At 38.5% G+C, this 22,321-nt stretch overlaps 1 protein-coding gene across 3 annotated transcripts in view; it reads left to right on the top strand.

Moving 5' to 3' along the window:
• The first annotated feature begins 10,590 nt into the window (after nucleotides 1-10,590).
• The window catches only part of C1H21orf91 (chromosome 1 C21orf91 homolog), a 33,464-nt gene continuing 21,733 nt past the window's right edge, over nucleotides 10,591-22,321 (top strand). The window contains exons 1-2 of one of the 3 annotated variants that reach the window (XM_047794784.1): nucleotides 10,591-10,687; nucleotides 11,896-12,029. In XM_047794784.1, the coding sequence (XP_047650740.1) occupies nucleotides 11,903-12,029 (127 nt within the window). In that variant the 5' untranslated portion in view covers nucleotides 10,591-10,687; nucleotides 11,896-11,902. Of the gene's footprint in view, nucleotides 10,688-10,826; nucleotides 10,984-11,895; nucleotides 12,030-22,321 lie in introns of those variants that run through there. The other 2 variants (XM_047794793.1, XM_047794775.1) reach the window with 2 other exon arrangements.

The raw sequence follows: 22,321 nt of genomic DNA, 5'->3' as shown, positions 1-22,321 counted from the left end.
CCAGTGACAGCTGTGGCTCTCATTCTTCCCTTGCATGAATAGGAGTTTTAATTTTCTGACCCACCCTGATCTACCTGAGTTACAACTGAACGAAAAGATGAAATATGAACCAGGACTCATTGAATTTGAGCTGGATACAGTAACCAGATGGAACTTTGAGTTGTCTCCCTCGGGAGAGGCATGAACATGCTCTATGTGTCTTGCATGGAGAACCAATGAATGTGAGAAGAATATGCTTAAAAACCTGGCAGCCAGAGTCACAGGCTATGGGAGAGATAGCCAATATTCATCCACCCCTCATTCCTGGCACATAATTAGGTTACATTTCCCAATCTCCCTTGCAGATCTATGTAACCATGTGACTAAAATCTTGGCTATGATATGCAAGTAGATGAGATATGTTCCTGCCTCTTCAGGATTCACGTCTCTAAAAGAGGCATACCCTGTCCACACTGTTCCCCTTTCTACTGGCTGAAACCCAAAGTAGTGAACAAGCCTTGAGCTGCTGACAAGGTCCCAGAGGATAAAAAAAGCTGCAAGTTGACAAGATGGAAGAATTCAGGTCCCTGAATGTGGAAAAGAGCTGCTATCAACCTGAGGCACCCTTGATTATTCTGTGAGGGAGAAATAACCTTCCTGTTCATTAAGTCACTGATATTGTAAGCCTATTTTTACAACAACTTAGTCTACCCTAACACAGAAATTTAACTTCCTGGCTAATGTAGAAATTATCTTCTATATAGGCTAAGATGACAAAAAAGAACATAATACACTTTAGAAAACTTTTATCTTAGTTTGGGCTGTTATTACAGAATACCATAAATAAGGTGGCTTATAAACAACACAAATTTATTTCTGGAGACTGGAAGTCAAAGATTAAGGCACTGCAGTGTCTGGTGAGATCTTACTTCCTGGTTCGCAGACACCCACCTTTTCAGAGTCCTCATAGGGAAGGGAGCTCTCTAAGATTTCTTTTACAAGGGCACTAATCCTATTCATGAGGGCTCCACCCTTATAACCAAATCACTTCCCAAAGCCCTGCCTTCAAATAACATTACATTGATGGTTAAGATGTCAATATATGGATTTGGGGAGAACATAAACATTCAGTTTATGGAATTTTCTTTCAAAATAGCTAAATTTCTTTAAGTTTTAAAAACTATCATTTTCTAGTTATCTTTAAAAAACTGTGATGGGATACATCTTTTCCTACAGATTATAGAAAATCGAATCATTATTACACTTAACATGTAAAATTTAGCAGAATAACGAAAAAAAAAAAAAAAACAAAGATATTTGCCAGTGTGGTACTTAGACATCTTTATGTGGTATAGCAATTAAAATGAATATATATTTCAATGCCATTAAAAACTCAACTCCAAAAGACATTATTTAATGCCTGTCTCTTGTGTTAGATGTTAATTCCTCAAGAGTAGGGACTCCATTGCTCCCTACTATATAACTAAGACCCAGAACAGCATCTCAAATATAGATATCATTTAATTTAAAAATTGTTGATTGAATAAATAAATAAATGACTGAATTAGTGAAAAAAGTATTGAAAACTTTTAATTAGTTTGAACTTCTGTGGAAAAGTAACATAGTAGTATAAATTCAAAAAAATGTATTCTTTTTCATTTATCATTAATGCTATCACTTCCCATCAACAAACCTCTCTGAATTAAAGAAAATTCTGAAAATTTTAAATTCTGAAATTTAAAATATTCTATGTCTAAATCAACAGGCTGGTGTTCCCATCATGGCACAGTGGTTAACGAATCTGACTAGGAACCACGAGGTTGCAGGTTTGATCCCCGGCCTTGCTCAGTGAGTTAACGATCCGGCGTTGCCGTAAGCTGTGGTGTAGGTCACAGACGCGGCTCAGATCCCACGTTGCTGTGGCTCTGGTATAGGCTGGCAGCTACAGCTCCAATTAGACCCCTAGCCTGGGAACCTCCATATGCTGCAGGAGCAGCCCTAGAAAAGGCAAAAAGAAAAAAAAATTAAAAATAATAATAAAAAAATTAAAAAAAGATCAACAGGCTCATCAATAGTTAATTCAGAAATATTTAAATTTCTAGTTGAGTATTCCATACCTAGACAGCTGATATTTGTACTGCGAAATATAAGAACAAACCTCTGGTACAATACTATAGACTCTTTTCTAACTTCAGACATCAATCCCAAACTTTCTTTTTATCACCTTGAATTTAACAGCAGGAATTGTGCACATTACTAAAGCCTAGATTTGACCCACAGTGGAAACAAAAAAAAAATCAATAGCTTGGTAGTTAACTCCCAATCTCCTCCCAGCAACACCAACAGTGAATTTATCCACAGACTGGAAATAGGTTTGGTTTGTTCTGCTTGCACAACAGGACAATGGATCAGCAGACAGCTTACCCATAATGTCATCATTGCTGAAACCACAGGAGGTAAATCTCTTTAATGCAAATATTTGTAGCCCAAACTTTCAAAGGGATGCCTATCTAAGCTTAAGAGGACCCATAATTTTAAGAGAGCCATTTTCATCAGAGTTAAGGATTCCAGTGGAGCAGCACTAAACTTGGTCTAGAATCCTATAAAAATTAGAGTTTTAGAAAATGGATCAACAGCACTGATCCTGCCACACTGTACAATTTGAGTGTAAAGCAAAAAGAATTATAAAACTGTCAATTTTGGCTTTCTTGATTACTAAAAATAAATTAGATATTTTATCTCGAATAGATTCTTTAACCCAGCATTAAATCTAAGATTGAAAATTTAGTCTTCAGTTTTTAATAACCGATTTTAATTTTTTTTTAATGTCTTTTCTAGGGCTGCACTAGCAGCATATGGGAGGTCCTAGGCTAGGGGTCTAATTGGAGCTGTAGCTGCCGGCCTATGCCAGAGCCACAGCAACATGGGATCTGAGCCGCGTCTGCAACCTACACCAGAGCTCATGGCAACACCGGATCCTTAACCCACTGAGCGAGGCCAGGGATCGAACCCACAACCTCATGGTTCCTAGTCAGATTCGTTAACCACTGAGCCACTACAGGAACTCCCCAATTTTAATTTTAATACAGGATTCATTCTCTCAACATGTTCACTCAAGAAATATTTATTCACAGAGATTCCCTGTTGCCTATTCTAATACTCTTTGTCCCTGTTTTTTCTTTTTTGGCCACCCTGCAGCATATGGAGCTCCCAGGTCAGCAATCAGATCCAAGCTGCAGCTGTAGCAACACCAGATCCTTTAACCCACAGTGCCGGGCTGGGGATTCCAACCTGCACCATGGCACTGCAGGGACCTCAGCTGATCTCGTTGCACCACAGCAGGAATTCTGTCTCTATTTTTATTATTATTATTATTATTGTTGTTGTTGTTGTTGTTGTTTGTTTGTTTTTAGGATCCTACTTGGGCATATGGAAGTTCCCAAATTAGGTGTCAAATCAGAGCAGCAGCTGCTGGCCTATGCCACAGCCACAGCAACGCCAGATCCTTTAACCTGCTGAGTGAGGCCAGAGATCGAACCTATGTCCTCATGGATACCAGTCAGGTTCATTACTGCTGAGCCCAAGGAGAACTCCTCAGTCTTTATTTTAGAAGCCCTGATTTTTAGCTGGGCGTATGGATGCTGAATTAAAAATCTGATCTCAATTCTTCCTTTCAGCTAGGCTCTTATCGCTGAAAGAGTGGGGGTTAACCAGAAACATTCTGTAGCAGCTACTGAGAAATATCCTGAGTAAACAGCTGGTATATATTCCTAGCTCTGTCTTCCCATCTTCCTCTACCCTGCTGTTTAAAATCTGTTTCTAAGGAAAGGGACTATCGCTTGCACCAAAAGTTGAGCTCATATTCCAGGGACACTGAGCAGAAAGCTAGAAGCAGCATCATTCCTGAGGACTTTGTGGGTGAGAGACACCACACTTGCCCTAGACTGCCCATCTCCAGACTTTAATGCCAGAGAAAAAATAAAGTCCTATCTTTTAAAATCACTTACATTGGGGGATTTTACACTACTGCAGTGAAACCCAATCCTGATAACAAGCACAATTTGTAAAGTAAGTGTTGAAATACAGATGAGTAAAGCAGGGTTCCTTGCATACAATCAGCTTAAATTCTACCAATGAAAACTGAGATATAAAGAACACCAAAGTGACTTATGATAGTTTTTGCCTGTTAGTTATATTTTTAAAGCAACTCCCTTCTTCTGGTAACGACAACCACTCTTCTTCAGAGAAATTCTTCTCCCATATCATGATATCAAATTTTAATTCCTGTAGCCCCTTGCCAGAGCCAACCTGTTATTTGGGGAAGGAGGGGGAGGGAGGAGAAGTGGGAATGTCGTCTAACCCTGGCCCATTAAACTGCTAGCTACTATAATTGATACAGGAATGAGCATATGAATTCAACTTGGCCATTTAGAAGCCTTCTGTATTAACAACTATCACTACATTATGTTGCACAAAAGAAAGAACCTACAACTCAGTGCTTACAACAACAAGCATCTATGATGGGTCTACAGGTCAGCTGGGCCTCCTTAGCTTTAGGCTACAGACTGGACCCAGCTCTTCTTCACATGTTTCTCATCCTCCTTGGTCCAGCAGCTATCAGGGTTAACATCTCTAAGTGATGTATAGCAGAGGCACAAGAAGCCAAGCTAAACCACACGATCACTTTTAATGTCTCTGCTCATGTCATGTGATTAATATTCCTTTGGGGTGGGGAAATATATTCTGTCCACTATGGTGAACTATGATGTCACTTGGCAGAGAGAGGGTACAAAGAAGTGGAAAAAAATTGTGCAATAGATTATGCACGTATCTGGAGTTTGAGGCACCCTTAGGGTTGCGGCACTAGAAGGCTCTAAGCCTAGGGCTGCATGTGCCAATCTTTTAGGCTAAATGGATGAAGCACATCTCCAATAGCAGAAAATGAATTAACACATGAAGAGAAGCAAAAACAGCAGAGGTAAGGGATGGCTGGACAGATACACTAAGTACTGAATCCTTTAAAATGGGAACATGTCAGAAAAAAACACCAAGAATATCAGTGGCATGAACAATAGCTGTGAGATTCAGAAAAGCAAGAAGATATTAGAGAAATTTTTCTAGCAATCATTGATTAGAATGATGAGTAAGGGTCACTTTCACTGCAACAGACATAAAAATGATTTTCAGAAAAGAAAATTATGTAAACTCTCTAGCAGTCATTGTTGGTTTATCTACCTGATTTCTTTTCCTTGCCTTCTGTCCTAGAGGCTGAGAAAACTAAATACTCACTTTTCTAAAATCCATTGTTGCCATATACACTGATTAGATATAAGCAGAAATCTGCTGGAGTCTCTCAAGAAATCTTTTCCTTCCTTACGAAAGTGAAAGAGGCTGCTTTCCCTCCCACTTCTCCCTACCTCTTCTATTTCTACCTCTTGCTTGGAAGACAATATATGTGTTGCCTAAATGTAGGGCAGCCATTCTGCTCTTGAGAGGGGAAAGCCAGAATAGCTGCAGAGAGGGTAGTCCTCACACAATGCACCAGTGTAGCTGAAACTGGCTTCTGTACACCAGCACCAATTAAGTCTCGGAAACAGAGTTTTAGGTGAAGCAGAAATAATAGCTTTATTGCTTTGCCAGGCAAAGGAGGCCAGTGCAGGCTAATGCCTCAAAACTGTGTCCTCACTTGAGAAGGGATAGCAAGGGGTTTTATAGGTTTAGCTCAAAAAAACCCCAGGGCTTGGAGTTCCTGTCGTGGCACAGTGGTTAACAAATCCGCCTAGGAACCATGAGGTTGCGGGTTCGATCCCTGCCCTTGCTCAGCGGGTTAAAGATGTAGGTCGCAAATGTGGCTCGGGTACCGTGTTGCTGTGGCTCTGGCGTAGGCCGGTGGCTACAGCTGCGATTAGACCCCTAGCCTGGGAACCTCCATATGCCGTGGGAGCGGCCCAAGAAATGGCAAAAAGACAAAAAAAAAAAAAAAAACCAGGGCTGTTGAAAAGGATTACGGTTGCCTGCATTCTTCTCCCTCCATAGAGATTTCAAAGTTATCAAGGTCTGAGTCAGGTGGTCCAGGGATGGTTTCTGGTGGTCTTTGGGATTATTGCACCTTGACCTTCTCTCTGCAGCGAAGAGAGCTCACAAAAGGAAGAGTGTGTTAGGAACTGTTTCAAAGGAAATGAAAACACCAGGTGCACTACAACTCTAGAAATTAACCATTAGTAAAAGAAAGCAATTAAACAAGGAAGAAATCATTTATGAAAAGCAAGTTAGAGTAAGTTAGTGGGCCAAGGAAGGGCATGACGTAATGGAGACTGTTTTAACTAGTTTTTAGCTGTAACAATATTTCCTAATCATTAACTCCTGAGTCAGCCTTTTGAGACTGAGGAGAGGCCTGAGAGGCTAAAGATAAAGCCTTTCACTTCAAAACACAAGGACTCAGGGGTTTGTGCGGGGCTTCACCAGAGAACACTGCCAGCAGCTGGTTCCTCTGATCTTTTTGGTGAAACAAATAAAATCTTACTTGATTCAGAAACTGTTAATCAGATTTTCTGTTACTTGCATCTGAAAGGATTCCTAATTGATTTAAGCCTAAAGTGAAGGTAATGTCTGTCTCAGGTCAAGAACCAATTGTATAACTAATCTTTGTATATCACCTTATAGTTTCTAGCACATTTTTGCACACCTTACTGAGTTACTAAATTGGAAAGGATTGCAATTAATTAAAGATAAAATCCTTGACTATCCAAGCAAATAAAAGTTAGGTTTTTCAAATAAGACAGTAAACTGGAAAGCCCATTGTAACTGTCTACTAAAATGCTAAACAGATATATGTATTACTGTTATGAGAAAGGCAAGAAGCCATGATAAATTTTTGAGAAGGAGAGTTCACCTGTGTTCATTTCATAATGGACTGTGAAAGATGAATTGAAAAAAACTAGATCAGAAGCAAAGAGACCTGGGAAGAAGCTCTTGTTTGATGAATGAAGGATTCACTGACAAAATAACAAGAGATTCAAGCCAGGATGAAGTAAGGAGTACCAGAATAGCTCTTCAAAGTTAGAATACAGGGCCAAATACATGAAATATCTATTTTCAGATACTGAAAAACAGGCAGAGCAAAAACGTGATCCCCCAAACACAAAGAAACAAATGAGATGAGCCCTGGTTTTATGACTAGGGAGGTATTTTCAGACCATAGTCCACAAAGGAAATCCAAGAAAAGTTGGACTGAGGAGACAAAGATTGAGCTTGGGGAGTATGAGATGTCTGCAATCTGCAATCATAAGTTCTAGAAAGGAAGAACTATACATAGAAAGTTTCAGAATATGCTTTAAGTCTTCACCTGAAACCTAAGCTGTGTGTGTACATGGTGAAGCTCCAAGAAGCTGAGCAAAAATAAATTACCAAGGAAATATTCTGAAGAACTACTGGTACTCCCAGGGAAAGTATCATTTGAGTTTTACCCAACTAGAGTATAGAAACTTCACTGAAGACCTGTGACATACAATAGAAAGCCTATGCCACTCCTTAAGGAGAGGACTAGAAAATTCTTTTAACAAAAGGATAGTCTAGACTCTCACAACGTTTAATAAGCCATCAGAGTCAACACCCTCCCGAAACAAAGCCCAAAACTCTTTAAAAATCCAGACATTCAATGTACTAGTTTTATAATGCTGATATAACAAATTAATACAAATTTAATGGCTTAAAACAATACCATTAATTATCTCACAGTTATTATCTCCTTAAGTAAGAAATTCATGTTCAATGTAATTTTAATCTTCCATGTAGAATTTCACAAGGCTAAAACCAAGGTGTTGGCAGGGTATTGGAATGAATTTCCAAACCTATTCAGTATTTTGGCTGAATTCAGTTCCTTGCAGTGTTAGGACTGAAGTTCCCCTTATATCTGCAAAATTTCTTTTGCTATGTTACTTACGTATCCTCACTATGTGAACATATTTGGGAAGCTATTCTGACTACCACACTCAACAAAGTCACTTTAAAATGTTCAGTATCCAATCAAAGCATATCACATTAGAAGCAAGAAAATATGACTCATACCCAGGAGGGGAAAAAAAAATCTGTTAATAGAAACAGGCAGCACATTAATATAAAAACACAGAGGAGGTAAAAATTTTAAAATGAGAAAAAATACATATGAAAACACTAATCACAGAGAGCAGGAGATTAATGTCAGTGAATGTAGATTTCAGGAGAATAATACCAGAGATAAAAAGCTGTATAGTGATAAAAGGGTCAAATCATCAAGAAGACAAAACAGTCCTAACAATGTAAAATGGAACGACCACTTGGGAAAGCAGTTTGGCAATTTCTTTTAAAAGTAAGTGTACACTTACCATATGACTCAGCAATTCCACTCCTAGGTATTTACCTAAGAGAAAGAAAATATAAACAAACAAAGAGTTTTACATTAGTATTTATAGCAACTTTATAGTAGTCCCTAAACTAGAAACAATTCAAGCATGCATCAATTAAGTGAATACATAAACTGTGGAATATCATACAGCAATAAAAAAAGGAAGTACTATTACAAAACATCATTGTGAATCTCAAAAACACGCTGATTGAAAACAGTCAATCACAAAAGAACACATACTGTTTAATTCCAGGTACATAAAGTTCTAGAGCAAGTAAACTTGCCTTTAGTGACATAAATTAGATCAGATATTGGAAGGGACCTTGACTGAGAAGGGGGATAGGGAAATTTGGGGTTGTGGAAATTTTCTCTATCTTCTTTTTTTTTTTTCCTTTTTAGGGCCGCACTTGCAGCATATGGAAGTTCCCAGGGTAGGAGTGGAACTGGAGCTGCAGCTGCTGGCCTACACCATAGGCACAACAATGCCAGATCCAATCTGCAACCTACACTGAATTTCACCACAGCTGGCAGCAACAAGAGTACTAACTAACCCACTGAGCGGAGCCAGGGATGGAAACCGCATGGTCATGAATATAATCGGGTTTGTTACTGCTGAGCAGCAACAGGTACTCCAGAAATATTCTATATCTTGATTGTGGTGCCGGATATACTATTGTATACATTTGACAAAACTCTGGGACTGTATTTTTTTAACTTTATACATCGTGGTATAACTTACAGAAATAAAAATTTTCCTGTTTTAAAAGTAAAAATAAAAAACAAGCTAAGAAGGAAAATTAAAGGGATAATTTTAAATAAATTTTAAGGGGAGTTCCCATTGTGGCGCAGCAGAAATGAATTCGACTGGTAACCATGAGGTTGCCAGTTGGATCCCTGGCCTCCCTCAGCGGGTTAAGGATCCAGTGTTGCCGTGAGCTGCAGCGTAGGTCACAGATGTGGTTCGGATCCTGTGTTGCTGTGGCTGTGGTGTAGGCCAGCAGCTGTAACTCCAATTCACTCCCTAGCCTGGGAACCTCCATATGCCTTGGGTGTGGCTATAAAAAGCAAAAAAAAAAAAAAAATTAAATCTTAAGGGAAATTAAAAGGGTAAATGCCACAGAAAGAGATAACCTTAAGAAATGAAAAGAACTTGCTCCATACAAGGAAACTGCTAATGATTTTAGAAAGCACTTTCAACGAAAAGATGAGTAGAATCCAAAATACAAGATATTTTAGTCATATTGATCTAGAATGTGAAATTCAAATAGAAAACACACACACTATTCTATTTCAATTACATCGTCTCAAACTTTAATGTACACAGGAATCAAGACCTGGGAATCTTGTTAAAATGCAGGTTCTAATCAGAAGTCTTGGCTGAGACTTGACGGTCTACATTTCTAACAAGATACCAGAAAAGTGAGGCCATTGTGGCTGGTTCATTTCCTACACTTTATGTAGCAAGAACACAGATCACTTCTCTTAGTCACTGATGGTTTACATCAAATGCAAATTTGATCTAGAAATTCTCAAGATCTGTAGAATCCATTCCTACCACCAATCACATGTAGGTTAACATCCTAATCCCCTTCCTCTGTGTTAGTGTATCCGATACAGTGTAACCAATACAGAGCATTTGTGATGCTCTGGAAAATAACCATAGGCAACCTTGTGTTCAAGTCCCAGCTGTTTCTAACCAACTGATAATCTGGTAGTCATTTTTCGGATGCCAAAAAAAAAAAAGAGAGAGAGAGAGAGAGAACTCTTCCCTTTTCTCTTCTCTAGACTGAAGTTTACAATAGAAAATGTAAGTGAAAGTATTACATGAATTATAATCTTTAAAAAATAAGAATGGCATAAAATGTCAAGCCAAGCCGGAAAAGAAGATCTTAAATGCCACAGTTTTTTTAAATGAGAGGTGGGGCTCAGGGATTATCCTCGTGGGCGTACAAAGAATGAGCCATATTTCAGGGGAGGGGCGCCCCATTTCTATAACAATCTGTAAAAAAATAAGGTTCTGAATTTGAAATTATCTCCAAATTATGAAACTTGAAACATGAACTTTTCCCTCATTAGATACTTCAAATGGTACATAACTCAAAGTTCAGCGACACTATTTTGCTTCAGTCTACCGATGTCACACAAAGTTCTACCCGCATCTCAGTCCCTCGCTCGCATCCACTCGCCTCTTTTCTGCCCCCGCCCCCCGCGGCCCCCGCCCGGGGGCAGCAGTTTCCACTACGCGAAAAGGGGGAGGTGGTAACGGACTCCTCTATCTACTTGCCTCGAGGAGGGGGCGTGTGAGGAGCCACCTTCCGCAGAACGGTAAGGGACCTGAGCCCAGAGACCCAGAAGCAGGAGAAAATCCGAGTTGAGAACTCGGCGTCGGTGCAGCAGGGGGGCGGGGGGCGGCCGGCGCTGCTGAGCTAGCGCGCAGCTCTCCCCTGTGCCGCGCTGCCCCTCCATCCCCCCCAGAGCCTCGGAGGGATGGCACCGGCGGGAGGGGGCGGGGCCGGTGCGCGGCCGTCTTCGCTGCCGCTGCTGCCCGCGCTGCGGCCGGAAACAATAGTGGAAGAGTCCGAGCCGCGCGGATCGGCTGCGGCGGCGCGCGAGGCTGGACGGTAAAGACCCCGCTGCCCTGACCCCGACCCGCCTGCGCCCGGGTCCCCGGCCCCGCGGTCCCGCCGCTTTTGCACTCTGAGCTCCGTGGACCCTGGCGCCATTCCGCGCCGGGCGCCAGGGCGGACGGTCGAAGAGACCGCGGCACCCCGAGGGTCAGCCGCTCGCCCCCAACCCCCGAGACCGGGCGGGAACACGGCTCCCCGAGGCGCCCAGTCTGGGCGGACCGGCTGCGGTGGCCCTCGAACGCTTTCTCCCTGAGTGGGATGAAGCCCGGGGCGAAGGGACACGGCAGTCCCGTCCCGTCTGCCAGGCTCCGGGACCCTTGGCCTGGCCTGGCCACCCTGCCTCCGACCGTGCCAAGCAGCACAGCGGAGCCGCTGCCGGGCCTTCCTTGTGGATGCTTTGGACCCAGGCGGGACCCACTCCCCAGTGTTCGCTTTTCCACGTGCATTTTCCTGCCTCGGATCTCAGGATAGGAAACCTCGCCAAGCCGAGCTAGCGAAACGCATCTCAGGTTCCCACAACGAAGTTAGCGAAGCAGTGTCCCGAGCGGATTGTTCTCCCTACGTTTAACAGGGTGAAGTAGGTTGCGGACCCTGAGAGCTGCATAGGCCTCGCTACTAAGCTCTTTCTTTCTGTGCCTCATCCGCGATGTGGTGGGGGCGGACTAGAATACCTGAAAACTGCTGTCTGGCAGATATCCTCAATCAATTAAAAACAGGACCAAGAAAGGTACTTAGGCATAGTGTGACTTAATAAAAGTGAAATGTTTAAGTACAAGTATGGCGATGTTTGATGGGGCTGTTGCATTAGATAAACTGAGCAGCGTCCTCTCTTCCTAGAAGTTCCTGATGTTGCTGTAATGGCGAGTTCTTGAAATTGTGTAACTTTCCTTTTTTGTTTCTTAATAGGGACACTATGAACGAAGAGGAGCAGTTTGTAAACATTGATTTGAATGATGACAACATTTGCAGTGTTTGTAAACTGGGAACAGATAAAGAAACACTCTCCTTCTGCCACGTTTGTTTTGAACTAAATATTGATGGTAAGGATACAGTATAGATTCATTTTATGGCATGACCTTTACAGAACTACTTTATGCTGAACTAGTTATAAGGTTAAACTAAAGTTTCTTGAATGGTTGGAAATTGTGTCACGTATATAGTGTGGAGATCTGTTAAAGATAAGGGTTTCTGGAAATGAAGCTGAAGTGAACACAGCTGTGAATTTAAGAGAAACCTTTTTTTTTTTTTTTTTTTTAACTCCCACAGTATTAATCACAGTTCCGATAATGTAAAATGAAGTATGAGTATTGATTGGTAAACTGTACCGGTTTGAGAGCTTAAGTTGTCAGATTTTAACAAACTGTGTATGTGTGTTTTAATATTAAGAACTACGGTAACCAAACATTATATTGATAGGCAAGTGTAATTTTATTCTTTCGGCCTAACATGCTAGTATTTAATTGAGGTGAACTAGAACTTTTTTTCCTCAGAGCTATCTTATTATCTGGAAAACATTTTAAAAATTTTAGATAACTTCTTTTATACATACTTTTAATAATTTTTAAGCTAAAAAAGCTTTTAAAATTTCTTCAGAGTATATGGAAAAGAGTTCTATAAGTAATTTTTAAAAAAATCTCTATTACTGAAAATATTCGTTTGAGTTGGTGCACAGTTGATGTTCCTATGGATAGCCATAGTTTGTCCCTAAGAAATGCGTGGGATATGTTCTTGATGTTGCTGTGGTAAATTCTAATTTTTAAATATTTATGAGTCACACTAAAAAGAATCTTACTATTCTGGCAATAGAAAAAGTTTGCCTGCCATTTGAATTTTGAATTGTAACATTTCAGTAGAGAGATTTTGTTAGACCTTTAATTTTCATTATCTTGTTCTATTTATTAAGTAGGAGATATCAAATGTTCTTTCAGCTAAAGAAAAAAAAATAGGATTATCTACCTTGAGATTTCTATATTAGGACTTGTTTTTCAGAAATTGTTGTAGGTACCAAATTAATATATTTAGAATCTTGGTAGTAAAAGTCAAAATTATAACTATCAGTAGACTACTAAAACATGTAGAGTTAATTATATGACATTCGTTTTCCATTTAAAATCATATTGGCTATGACAGTTTTGCCATTGTACTGAGAAGAATTAGAGTTGCTAAACATGGTAATGGATGCAAGATCATGGATTTCCCGTGGGTTGTGTAGAATACATATAACTTTGGCTTTAGTAAATGTAGTAACTAATTTCAAAGGGATGACGTAATATGATTCTTCTGTAGCATTTAAATTACTGTGTCCTTAATCATGCTAGAGTGTAAGATCTAAATGTACATTCTTTAGAAAAAGAGTTGGCCCTATATATTCTTTTGCAATGTAAATTTAAATTTTAGGTGGGCAAAGGCATTAAAAATGACCCAGTGCAAACCTGTATTTACATTGAGGGAAACATGACAACCAGGTAGCTGGTAGTTGGACTGTTCAAGGTTGCTCTAGTGGTGATGCAAGCTGTTGTTATGTGCCAGACACAGAACTAAGCACCTTACATGGATTATCTTATTCAACTCAAAATAGCTCTGGAATGGCTACTGTTGTAAAGTTGATGAAGCCTCACCTTCAAGACTTAAAAAATGTACTTTGAAGTTGCACAGCAGTAAATGACAGTGCTAGGCTTTGAAGCCTGGCAATCTAGTTCTAGTATATTTGATTTTAATTCCATTGATCTACAGTCAATAGTTATTTTATTTGATAGGGCTAATATTAGAAACCTGTTTTCCTGAATCCTAATTGCTGTTCTTGATACAGTTGGCCAACTTTTCATAACCAGTGCTTCCTGCTAAATCATCATTAGTGGTGTTCATACTGTGATAGAATTTTTCTGCAAAAAACTGAACTTTCATATTTGCTCTCTGGCCTTTTTTTTTTTAAATGCCTTTTAACTGGTTCTTCATCATTATGTAGAGAATATACAAATAGTCCTCAAGTACCATCCTTATAAATATTTCATCTCTGATAATGTCTATCTCAACATATAAGCTTGTTATAAGTCCTACATTGTTGAAATAACAGTTGTCTTTAACTTCAAAAACAAAAATAATTCCCAATTTGAATTAGAACTGTTTCCCTTTATCCTCTACATACAAAGTTTTATATTTTTAATGCCAATTAGACCTTTTATGAGAAAAATTATTTTAAATTTTCTTCTCAATTTATCTGAAGTCAATTCTCGTAAGTGTAATAATACATTTCATATTTACTACAATGATGAGCTTATGCATCATAACCATTTTAATATCATAAGATTATTTTTAAAACTTCAGAAATTTTAGGGTAAAGTGAGAAATGAGAATTCCACAAAATTTCCATTTTTATATCAGTACATGGTTTTTAAAAATCAATTTTAAAAAGTGACAATAAAGTAATCACATAACTGAAAAATAAAAAGGTATATTCTTTGTCTATGTCAGCAAACCATTTTATTTTATTACTCAAATGAATTTATCACATCTGTAGTTGTATAATGATCATAACACTAATTTCACAGGAGTAAACCATTTTAAATGTTTTTGAAGTTTTCTTTCCCCTACCAAATTCTTAGCTTAGTGCCAGTCAGTAAATGTTAGCTAAGAGGAACTTCTAAAAATATGACATTTAACTTTACTAGTTTGAGATAACTTTTTTGTGGATGGTAATGTTGCTGTTGCTTGGTTTCTTAGCTTACAAATTGCTATGTTTGCTCTAAAGCCTTTTATTCTTTTTTCAGCTAAGCTAGTTAAACATTCTCTTGAATTTTTAAGCTAGTTTTGAGAGCACTGGTTTTGAATCCACACATCTGTAGTAAACAAAAATATTTTACACCTTTTGGATTGTTGCTTATGTCAGATCAAAACTGGTCTAAGCAAATGTGGCTTATGTCAAATCAAAACTCATCTAATCAGAGTGTTTAAAATTACACATGCTTATGTTTATAAAATGTGAAGATGAAAGAGAAATAACAAAAGACAGTCAGTCTTGTAGGAGAGATTTCATATTCTGAACATGACTCTAAAATTTGCCCTTTTTGTGTGTGACTTAATTTTACTTAAAAGGAAATAAGTACCTACATTTTATACACTTCCAAGCCATAGATGGTATATACTTCAAGGACTTAAGAAATGCACTTTAAGGAGATTGATGTGGGGTGGGGGTGGGGAGTCACCTGTAATTCACTGTTAGAATTACTCATCTACTTCTAGGATTAGGAGATGGATGCCTAAACTTAATACTTATGACCTGTCCTTGGCTCTAAGACACTATAAACTTTTTATTCATGTATGATCAAATACACTAATATATACATCATAGTTGGTGGTGCTAAAATCTCTAAAGTTATTTACTATCATTCCCTAGGCTATTAAGACTGAGAAGAAGGTAGCCCAGGGTGGTCAGGAGCCAGATGAAAATCAACTGTGATATAACAAAGTCAGAAATAAAACTAAAGCTGGGGGATGGAGGAGAGATCTAGGGCTCCAGTCAGTTACTTCATATTATCAGTTTTCATTTTATGCCAAAATACTGTGCAAATAATTAGTATTTTTATCTTCCTCCAATATTTGACTTCCTTTCTTTTCTGTAGAGAGAAACTTTTTTATAAAACAGGATCAATCCCTTTTATGCCAAAAGTTTTCAATGTATAGCTGATCTTGCTAGTTGATTAGTAAGCATTTCTCACGCATTTCTCACGCATTTCTCATTTCTCATGCTTGGACTATAATCCATCTCACTTCATTCTCCTTTGTTGAACTTTCCAGGAACTTTTCTAGAAACAGACCCAAATTCAGATCTGTGGTAATCTTTCCAGCAAGGAAAATTGTAGTCATTTTCTCTTGGTTAAGGCACTGGTAAGCCCAATGCTACTTTTAATCTCGTTCTTCCTTGATTCTCTGTGTCTTTGACCGAAACACTGTTCACATGGTTAGTAGTCAGGGAGCAGTTTGAATCTCAATATTAAATCCCTGATTTAGCTTGGAGGTCAAGACTAGTTATTAACTACTCCATCTGTCAACAACTCTTCCTCTGTCCTGCTTCTGGCATACCACCATCTTTCCACCTAAGTAAAGGCCCACCAAGTTACTTGTGATAAGAAGGCTGTAAACTGCTAACTCATCTGACATTAACCTCTTTCGCTTGTTTTCTGTAACTGCAAATATCTTGCCTTGCTACTAACTAAAATAGCACTTTTAAATATAACACCTAATGTGATTTTGAACTTTGGCTTGGCTGTCTTTTGATATACCTAGAAATACAGATACAAAGTTAACTTTTTTTCTTTAACTGCCTTTTTTTTTTTTTTTTTGGCTGTCTTTTCTAGGGCCGAACCCTCGGCATGTGGAGGTTCCCAGGAGGTTCCCAGGCTAGGGGTCTAATCGGAGCTGAACTGAGTCTGCAACCTGCACCACAGCTCTTACGGCAATGCCAGATCCTTAACCCCCTGATCGAGGCCAGGGATCTAACCCGAAACCTCATGGTTCCTAGTCGTATTTGTTAACCACTGAGCCATGATGGGAACTTCTTTAACTGCCTTTTATTGTCACTTTAAATAAATTCGAACAGTTTTTAAATGGCTCCGGGAGTTCCCTTCATGGCTCAGTGGTTAATGAAGCCAACTAGGATCCATGAGGATGCAGGTTTGATCCCTAGCCTCCCTCAGTGCGTTAAGGATTCAGCGTTGCTGTGAGCAGTGGTGTAGTTCACAGACATGGCTCGGATCCCAAGTTGCTGTGGTTGTGGTGTAGGCCAGCAGCTGTAGCCCTGATTCAACCCCTAGCCTGGGAACTTCTATATGCTACCATTGCAGCCCTAAAAAGCAAAAAAAAATAAAATAAAATGGCTCTGATAGTGAAACCTCATTTATTTGGACAAGAATAGGGACAGATGGAAGTGAATTGTAGGTTTAATTGGTGATAAATTTAAATTAGAGAATTTTTTAAATAAATGAAACTATGTTAAAAACAACTGGTATTTGTGACTTAACTAGCAACCCATATCTGAGGAGCCAGTTTCCAGATTCTTGCCCCTGCCCTAAGTATAATGGCCTCTTTTTTTTTCTCCCTTTAACTTTGTTAAGCTTTCTAATTCTAAAGTCTAGGATGAATTTAAAATTTAAATCATACACGAATTTCAATTAGAAAGATAAATCCAGTAGGAATTAGGTCTGGATATATGCAATAGGAAATATAAATGATGAAGTAAAACAGAACGGATATTTATATGTCTCATTAAAAGTTCAGTCTGGGTGCAGTTGGTTGTTGCTGCAGCGGCTCAGGTTGCTACTGTGGTATGGGTTCAATCCCTGGCCCTGGAATTTCTGCATGCTCTGTGTACAGCCAAAAAGCAAAAGAGAAGTTGAGTCTGGAATTGGTATGGTGGCTCCGTGATCAGAAGGACTCAGGCTGCTTCTGTTTTTCTAATCCATTTTGCTTATCACATACTTGCCATTGTCGAAATCATTGTATGAACTAAGGTGGCTGCTTGAACTCCAGCCTTTGCTTCTTTATTCTCAGAAAGGAAAGGAATCTGACAAAAAGTGCATGTTAGCATTCTCTCCTGCATCTGAAAAAGAGCAGTTCCTAAAGTCCTACCCAAAAATTTCATACATTTCACTAACCATTCAAGAAAACCTGCTCCAAATAAAATGTGTTTTACAAAGAAAGAAACAAAGGATACTGAATAGGTAACTAGCAAAATTGGTCATAGAAAGGCCTTTCTAGTAATTAAAGTTTACACCGCATTGAAGACAAAACTATCCGAGTTAGAACTGACACTAACAAGGAATGCTCTGGTGATTCTTTCTAACCCAGGAGTTTGAAATGGAAGGGATTTTAACAAAACAAGGCATTGTATTGTGAAGACAGGCATGCAGCTAGATCTCGTGTGGATTTGTTGCCAGAAAGCTATAAGAATTTTCAAATTTCTGACCCATCTCGGTACATAAAACATAATGATTAATACTCATTCTAGATATGTGAGATATTGTAAACTTAGAAAAAGTCCTCTCTGCTTTCTCCCAGCCTCTGTTCATGATGGACTAACAATGGTAATTCCACCTTCCTTGTATCTTTGCTGAATACATCTGCCACTGCTCCCCTTTTAGGCATGTGGGCCCTGGACTCAGACCTGACCTTGAATCTAACACCACCACTTACTAATTGGGTGTTCTTGGCAAAATACCTAAGTTTATTGTGTCATACTTGTTCTCAAATGTTACCAATAAGAGTAAGTTTTGTATTTTAATTTCTTAATCCTGAAATTATTGTTTCAGAATATAATTCAAAGGTTCAACTCCCATTGTTGCCATTTGTTCCAAGAATACTTGGCAGTATAAGCCGCAAAGCTCAGATCTGTTTCCTCTTGATGCTTAGAATGAAGGTGCAGAGTAATTGTCTCATGGTAATTAGGAGCACAGGTTCCTAATTCTGTGCTGATGAGGACCTGAAACTCCAAGTGGAGGCACACACTCCAGAACCTGACCGGCTGGATTCAAATCCCCATTTACTAGCTGTGCAACCAAGGACAGGGTACTTTTGTGTATTATTATTCCATCAATTCAACTAGAGGAATATTCCCATCTAAGCTTTAAATAGGAAATGAGTGATATTTATTTTTTTCCTACTCAGTGATACGGTATATGGCTAAAATGCCTATAGATGTGATTAGAATGGTTGGAAACCCTTACTTTACAAACTGAATTCTAAACGTAATGGAGCATTTATCATAGCTAAAGTTTATAAAGGTCTCCCATCAGGACTAAGATAGGTAGTAGTATCCCCACTCATATGTGTTGAAACGAAGGCCCTGAGGTTAAGTAAAGTTGCCCTGAAATCATGTAGATAGTAAGTGATACAAAGGGATTCAGATCAGGTCTCTGTCAGAGCAGTTATCACCACTATGAGAAATGGACATTTCTCTGTTGACTTTTGCCATATTCTAAGTTTTAAATTATGGACCAGTCCCTCTATGTTGGTGGCATTCACTTACTGACTAGTCCTGATAATCTTTGTAGTGATTTTTTTTTTTTTTTTTAATGTTAGCATGTTTATCCTAGACCTTCCAATTGTCCTGTCTGGGCTTCTCTGACCATTTCAGTGCTGATAACTTAAAAGGTAGCAGATTCCTCCTCCTACCTCCTTCTCCCCACCCCCAAGCTACACATCAGTATATGCAACTAATTTGTAAACATCTTCACTCGTATGGCCTATAAATACTTCAAACTACATGTCTAAAGTTAAACTATTTTTCCTATGTAACCTATATCTCTTTTCAAAGTGAATGAACAAATAAGTAAGCAAATTCCCCCTCCAACAACCAAAACTGTTGGGGTTGAAATTTAAAAAAAAAAAAGGAATTCCTGTTATGGCTCTGTGCTAACCAAACTGATTAGTATCCATGAGGATGCAGATTTGATACCTGGCCTCGATCAGTGGGTTAAAGATCCAGCATTGCCATGACCTGTGGTGCAGGCTGGCAGCTACAGTTCTGATTCGACCCCTAGCCTGAACTTCCATATGCCACAGGTGCAGCCCTAAAAAGACAAAAATGTTGGGGTTAGGAGTGAACTATGGAGAAGGTAGACTTACATGCCTGGCTAACCTATACGCACCACAGAAAGAACCTTCTCAAAGCAGCCTCCCTCCCTGTCACTGCTCCTTTCCCCACCACCACCTCTGTCAACCCCAAATTCTTTTCCTCATAGCATTCCTTTTTCTCGTGACACTTGCCATAATTTATTAATAAGGATTTGCTTATGTGTTCATTTAATGTGCTCCCCCTTCCCTATCTTATCTCCACAAGGACATGGATTAGAGTCTGTTTTATTTCCTAGGGTAAAATCAGCAGTAACACAGGGACTGGCAAGAAGTAACAAATGAGTGTTTGATGAGTGAATCAGTCTAAAAGAGACTTTAGAGAACTGTCTTAACTTTATCTTTTTCTCCTAAATTTGCCCACAGTGAAATTATTCTGCTATTTTTCTGCCCTTTCACAGAATTTCTTGAGATCTTTCTGGAACCTACTAAAAGTTTTGTGAGTCTTACTAACAGAAGAACTTTGGATCATTTTCCAAAGAAAAATGTAGCAAATAATACTAACAGTGATACCTGGTTATCCTTTTCAATCAGTAGAAAACAGACATAATATTTTTCTCCAGACACAGAGCAAGATATTTTGAACAGGACCGTGTTCAGCACAGAAGTTTCTACGTTGAATTACACACTGCAGCTCTTATTATTTTGAACACCTCAGCATAGTGGTGTTTGTTCACAGTGATGACCCCAAAGCATTTGATCCAGAATGTTTTTAAATCAGTGGTTTAAAGTCGAAAACAAAGAAGCAGAAGCAGAATATACAACCCAGAATACCTTATTAATAGAAACATCATAATTATAAATAATTTGTTATAATAGATAAAAATGACATTCTGATTCAGATTCATAAGTCATTCCTTCCAAAATGTTGACAGAGATGAAAAGAAATGTTTTACAAGATATATGGACACAAATTAAATCTAGATTGAAAATCTTTTAATACTTAGGTCAAAAATAATCTACACTTGATTGAAATAATTTATAATAACTGTTACTGGAAAGTTGATCAAGAGAAATCAGCTGTCCAGAAATAAAGGGTAATTTTTCTGTTACATGCAAAATAATACTGGCCTGTGAAGAAAGAAAACAAAATAAGTTCCTCTGTCTACTCTGAAAGACGTAAAATATCACTCTCTAGTTGGGAGAAGCTAGTTCAACTGTCAGATACTTAAGGGATTAACACTTATAGGTAAGTGATTTATCTAAATAATTAATATTGTTTTTCAGGTTTTGTATGTTTTACATATATTATTCTGTTCTTACAACTATATGGAGTAGATGATAGGTTATCTCAATTTGATGAATGAGGGAAATAAGTAGAGAGTCGGGAGCACAGCATGGAAGTCCAAACCTAAAGTCTCAGATTCCAGAAAGTCCAACTGCCTCAATCATTTCTGCTCCAAAGGAAAATTACATGAACTCTTAAGAATTTAGGAAATATTAAGTAACTTTTAGGCAAAGTTACAGATGAATTACACAAATGGGAATGTTCAAGCAAGGAACAGAATTTGTGTCCGTCCCAAGAAATGCTTTTTTAAGTTATTTCTACCTATGATATTATTTGATTAATATACATTCGGTGAAATATCCAAAAATAAACATTTCTGATGACTGAGGGGAGTGGGGTGATACAATCTCCATGTAGATTGTAATCTAAACAAATGATCTGTCAAGAAAATACAGTCTATAAAACTCTTGGATTAGATGGTGATCAGAGAGGAGGAAAGAATTAGAAGAGACACACAGTAACAGTCTGGCTAGTTCCTGCCTGGAAGGGACAGGGAAGTTGAGCTGTAGACAGACACTTATTACAGAATCATGCACATGTCGTCAGCTGGTGATGAGGTAGTGGTTCTAACACTGCTCTGAATCCTTCCAGCCATCCAGGTAGTGGAGGCTAACATACTTAGCCTGATCATTTTCTTCTCAAGAGGGAATGGGGTTCTAAGTAAGTGAAGGCAGACTGTACAAACAAAAGTGAAAATGTCAGCACCTATTCTGGAACTGCACCCCATCTTCCTTTTGCTCATCCACCCTGGTAGCTGAGCTTGGAACAACTTTATAGAGAGAAGAAACAGGTGGTAAGACACCATAATTATATATTTATAGCACTTTAAATGTTGCTTTTACAGAACCTTAGATTTAATCTTCACATTATAAAGAAAATTAACATTAAGTGTGAATTTGAAATAAGGTAATACATGAGAAATGTATAAATGATTGAAATCAAAGTAGTTAAGTAACATTGCAGAATTATCAAAATGTTATCAACTATGGTTCTAGTTAGAATGGTTTTAAATTATTCTAATCCACTTTGTCACACCATCTGTTAGGATTTTCATAAAGGCAATAAACCCATTAAAACTGAGCCTTGGATTTATAGTTCATAACAGTGTCTATTTACAAATTTTAAACTATCTTTGTTAGCTTTTTGGCATTACCCTCTCAACTGTATAACAGTAAGGCAAAATAGTGGTTTGTGTGTACTCATCAAAATCTGAATTTCAAAATTAAAGCTCTGTTCATAGCAATTTTTAAACACATATTTTCAGTAAATATTAATTGAGCAACTACTATATGCCGGAAATTGTTCTAGTAGCTAAAGGTAGTTAACAAACATGAATCCCTGCCATTGTGAAGGTTGCATGAAAAGATGGGACAATGGAATAAATAAAGTTAGATGGTATATTGAAAGGCAATGTAGGAT

This window comes from Phacochoerus africanus, chromosome 1 (genome assembly GCF_016906955.1).
Source record: "Phacochoerus africanus isolate WHEZ1 chromosome 1, ROS_Pafr_v1, whole genome shotgun sequence".
Taxonomy (NCBI): Eukaryota; Metazoa; Chordata; class Mammalia; order Artiodactyla; family Suidae; genus Phacochoerus; species Phacochoerus africanus.
This window is presented reverse-complemented; position numbering and strand designations above follow the sequence as displayed.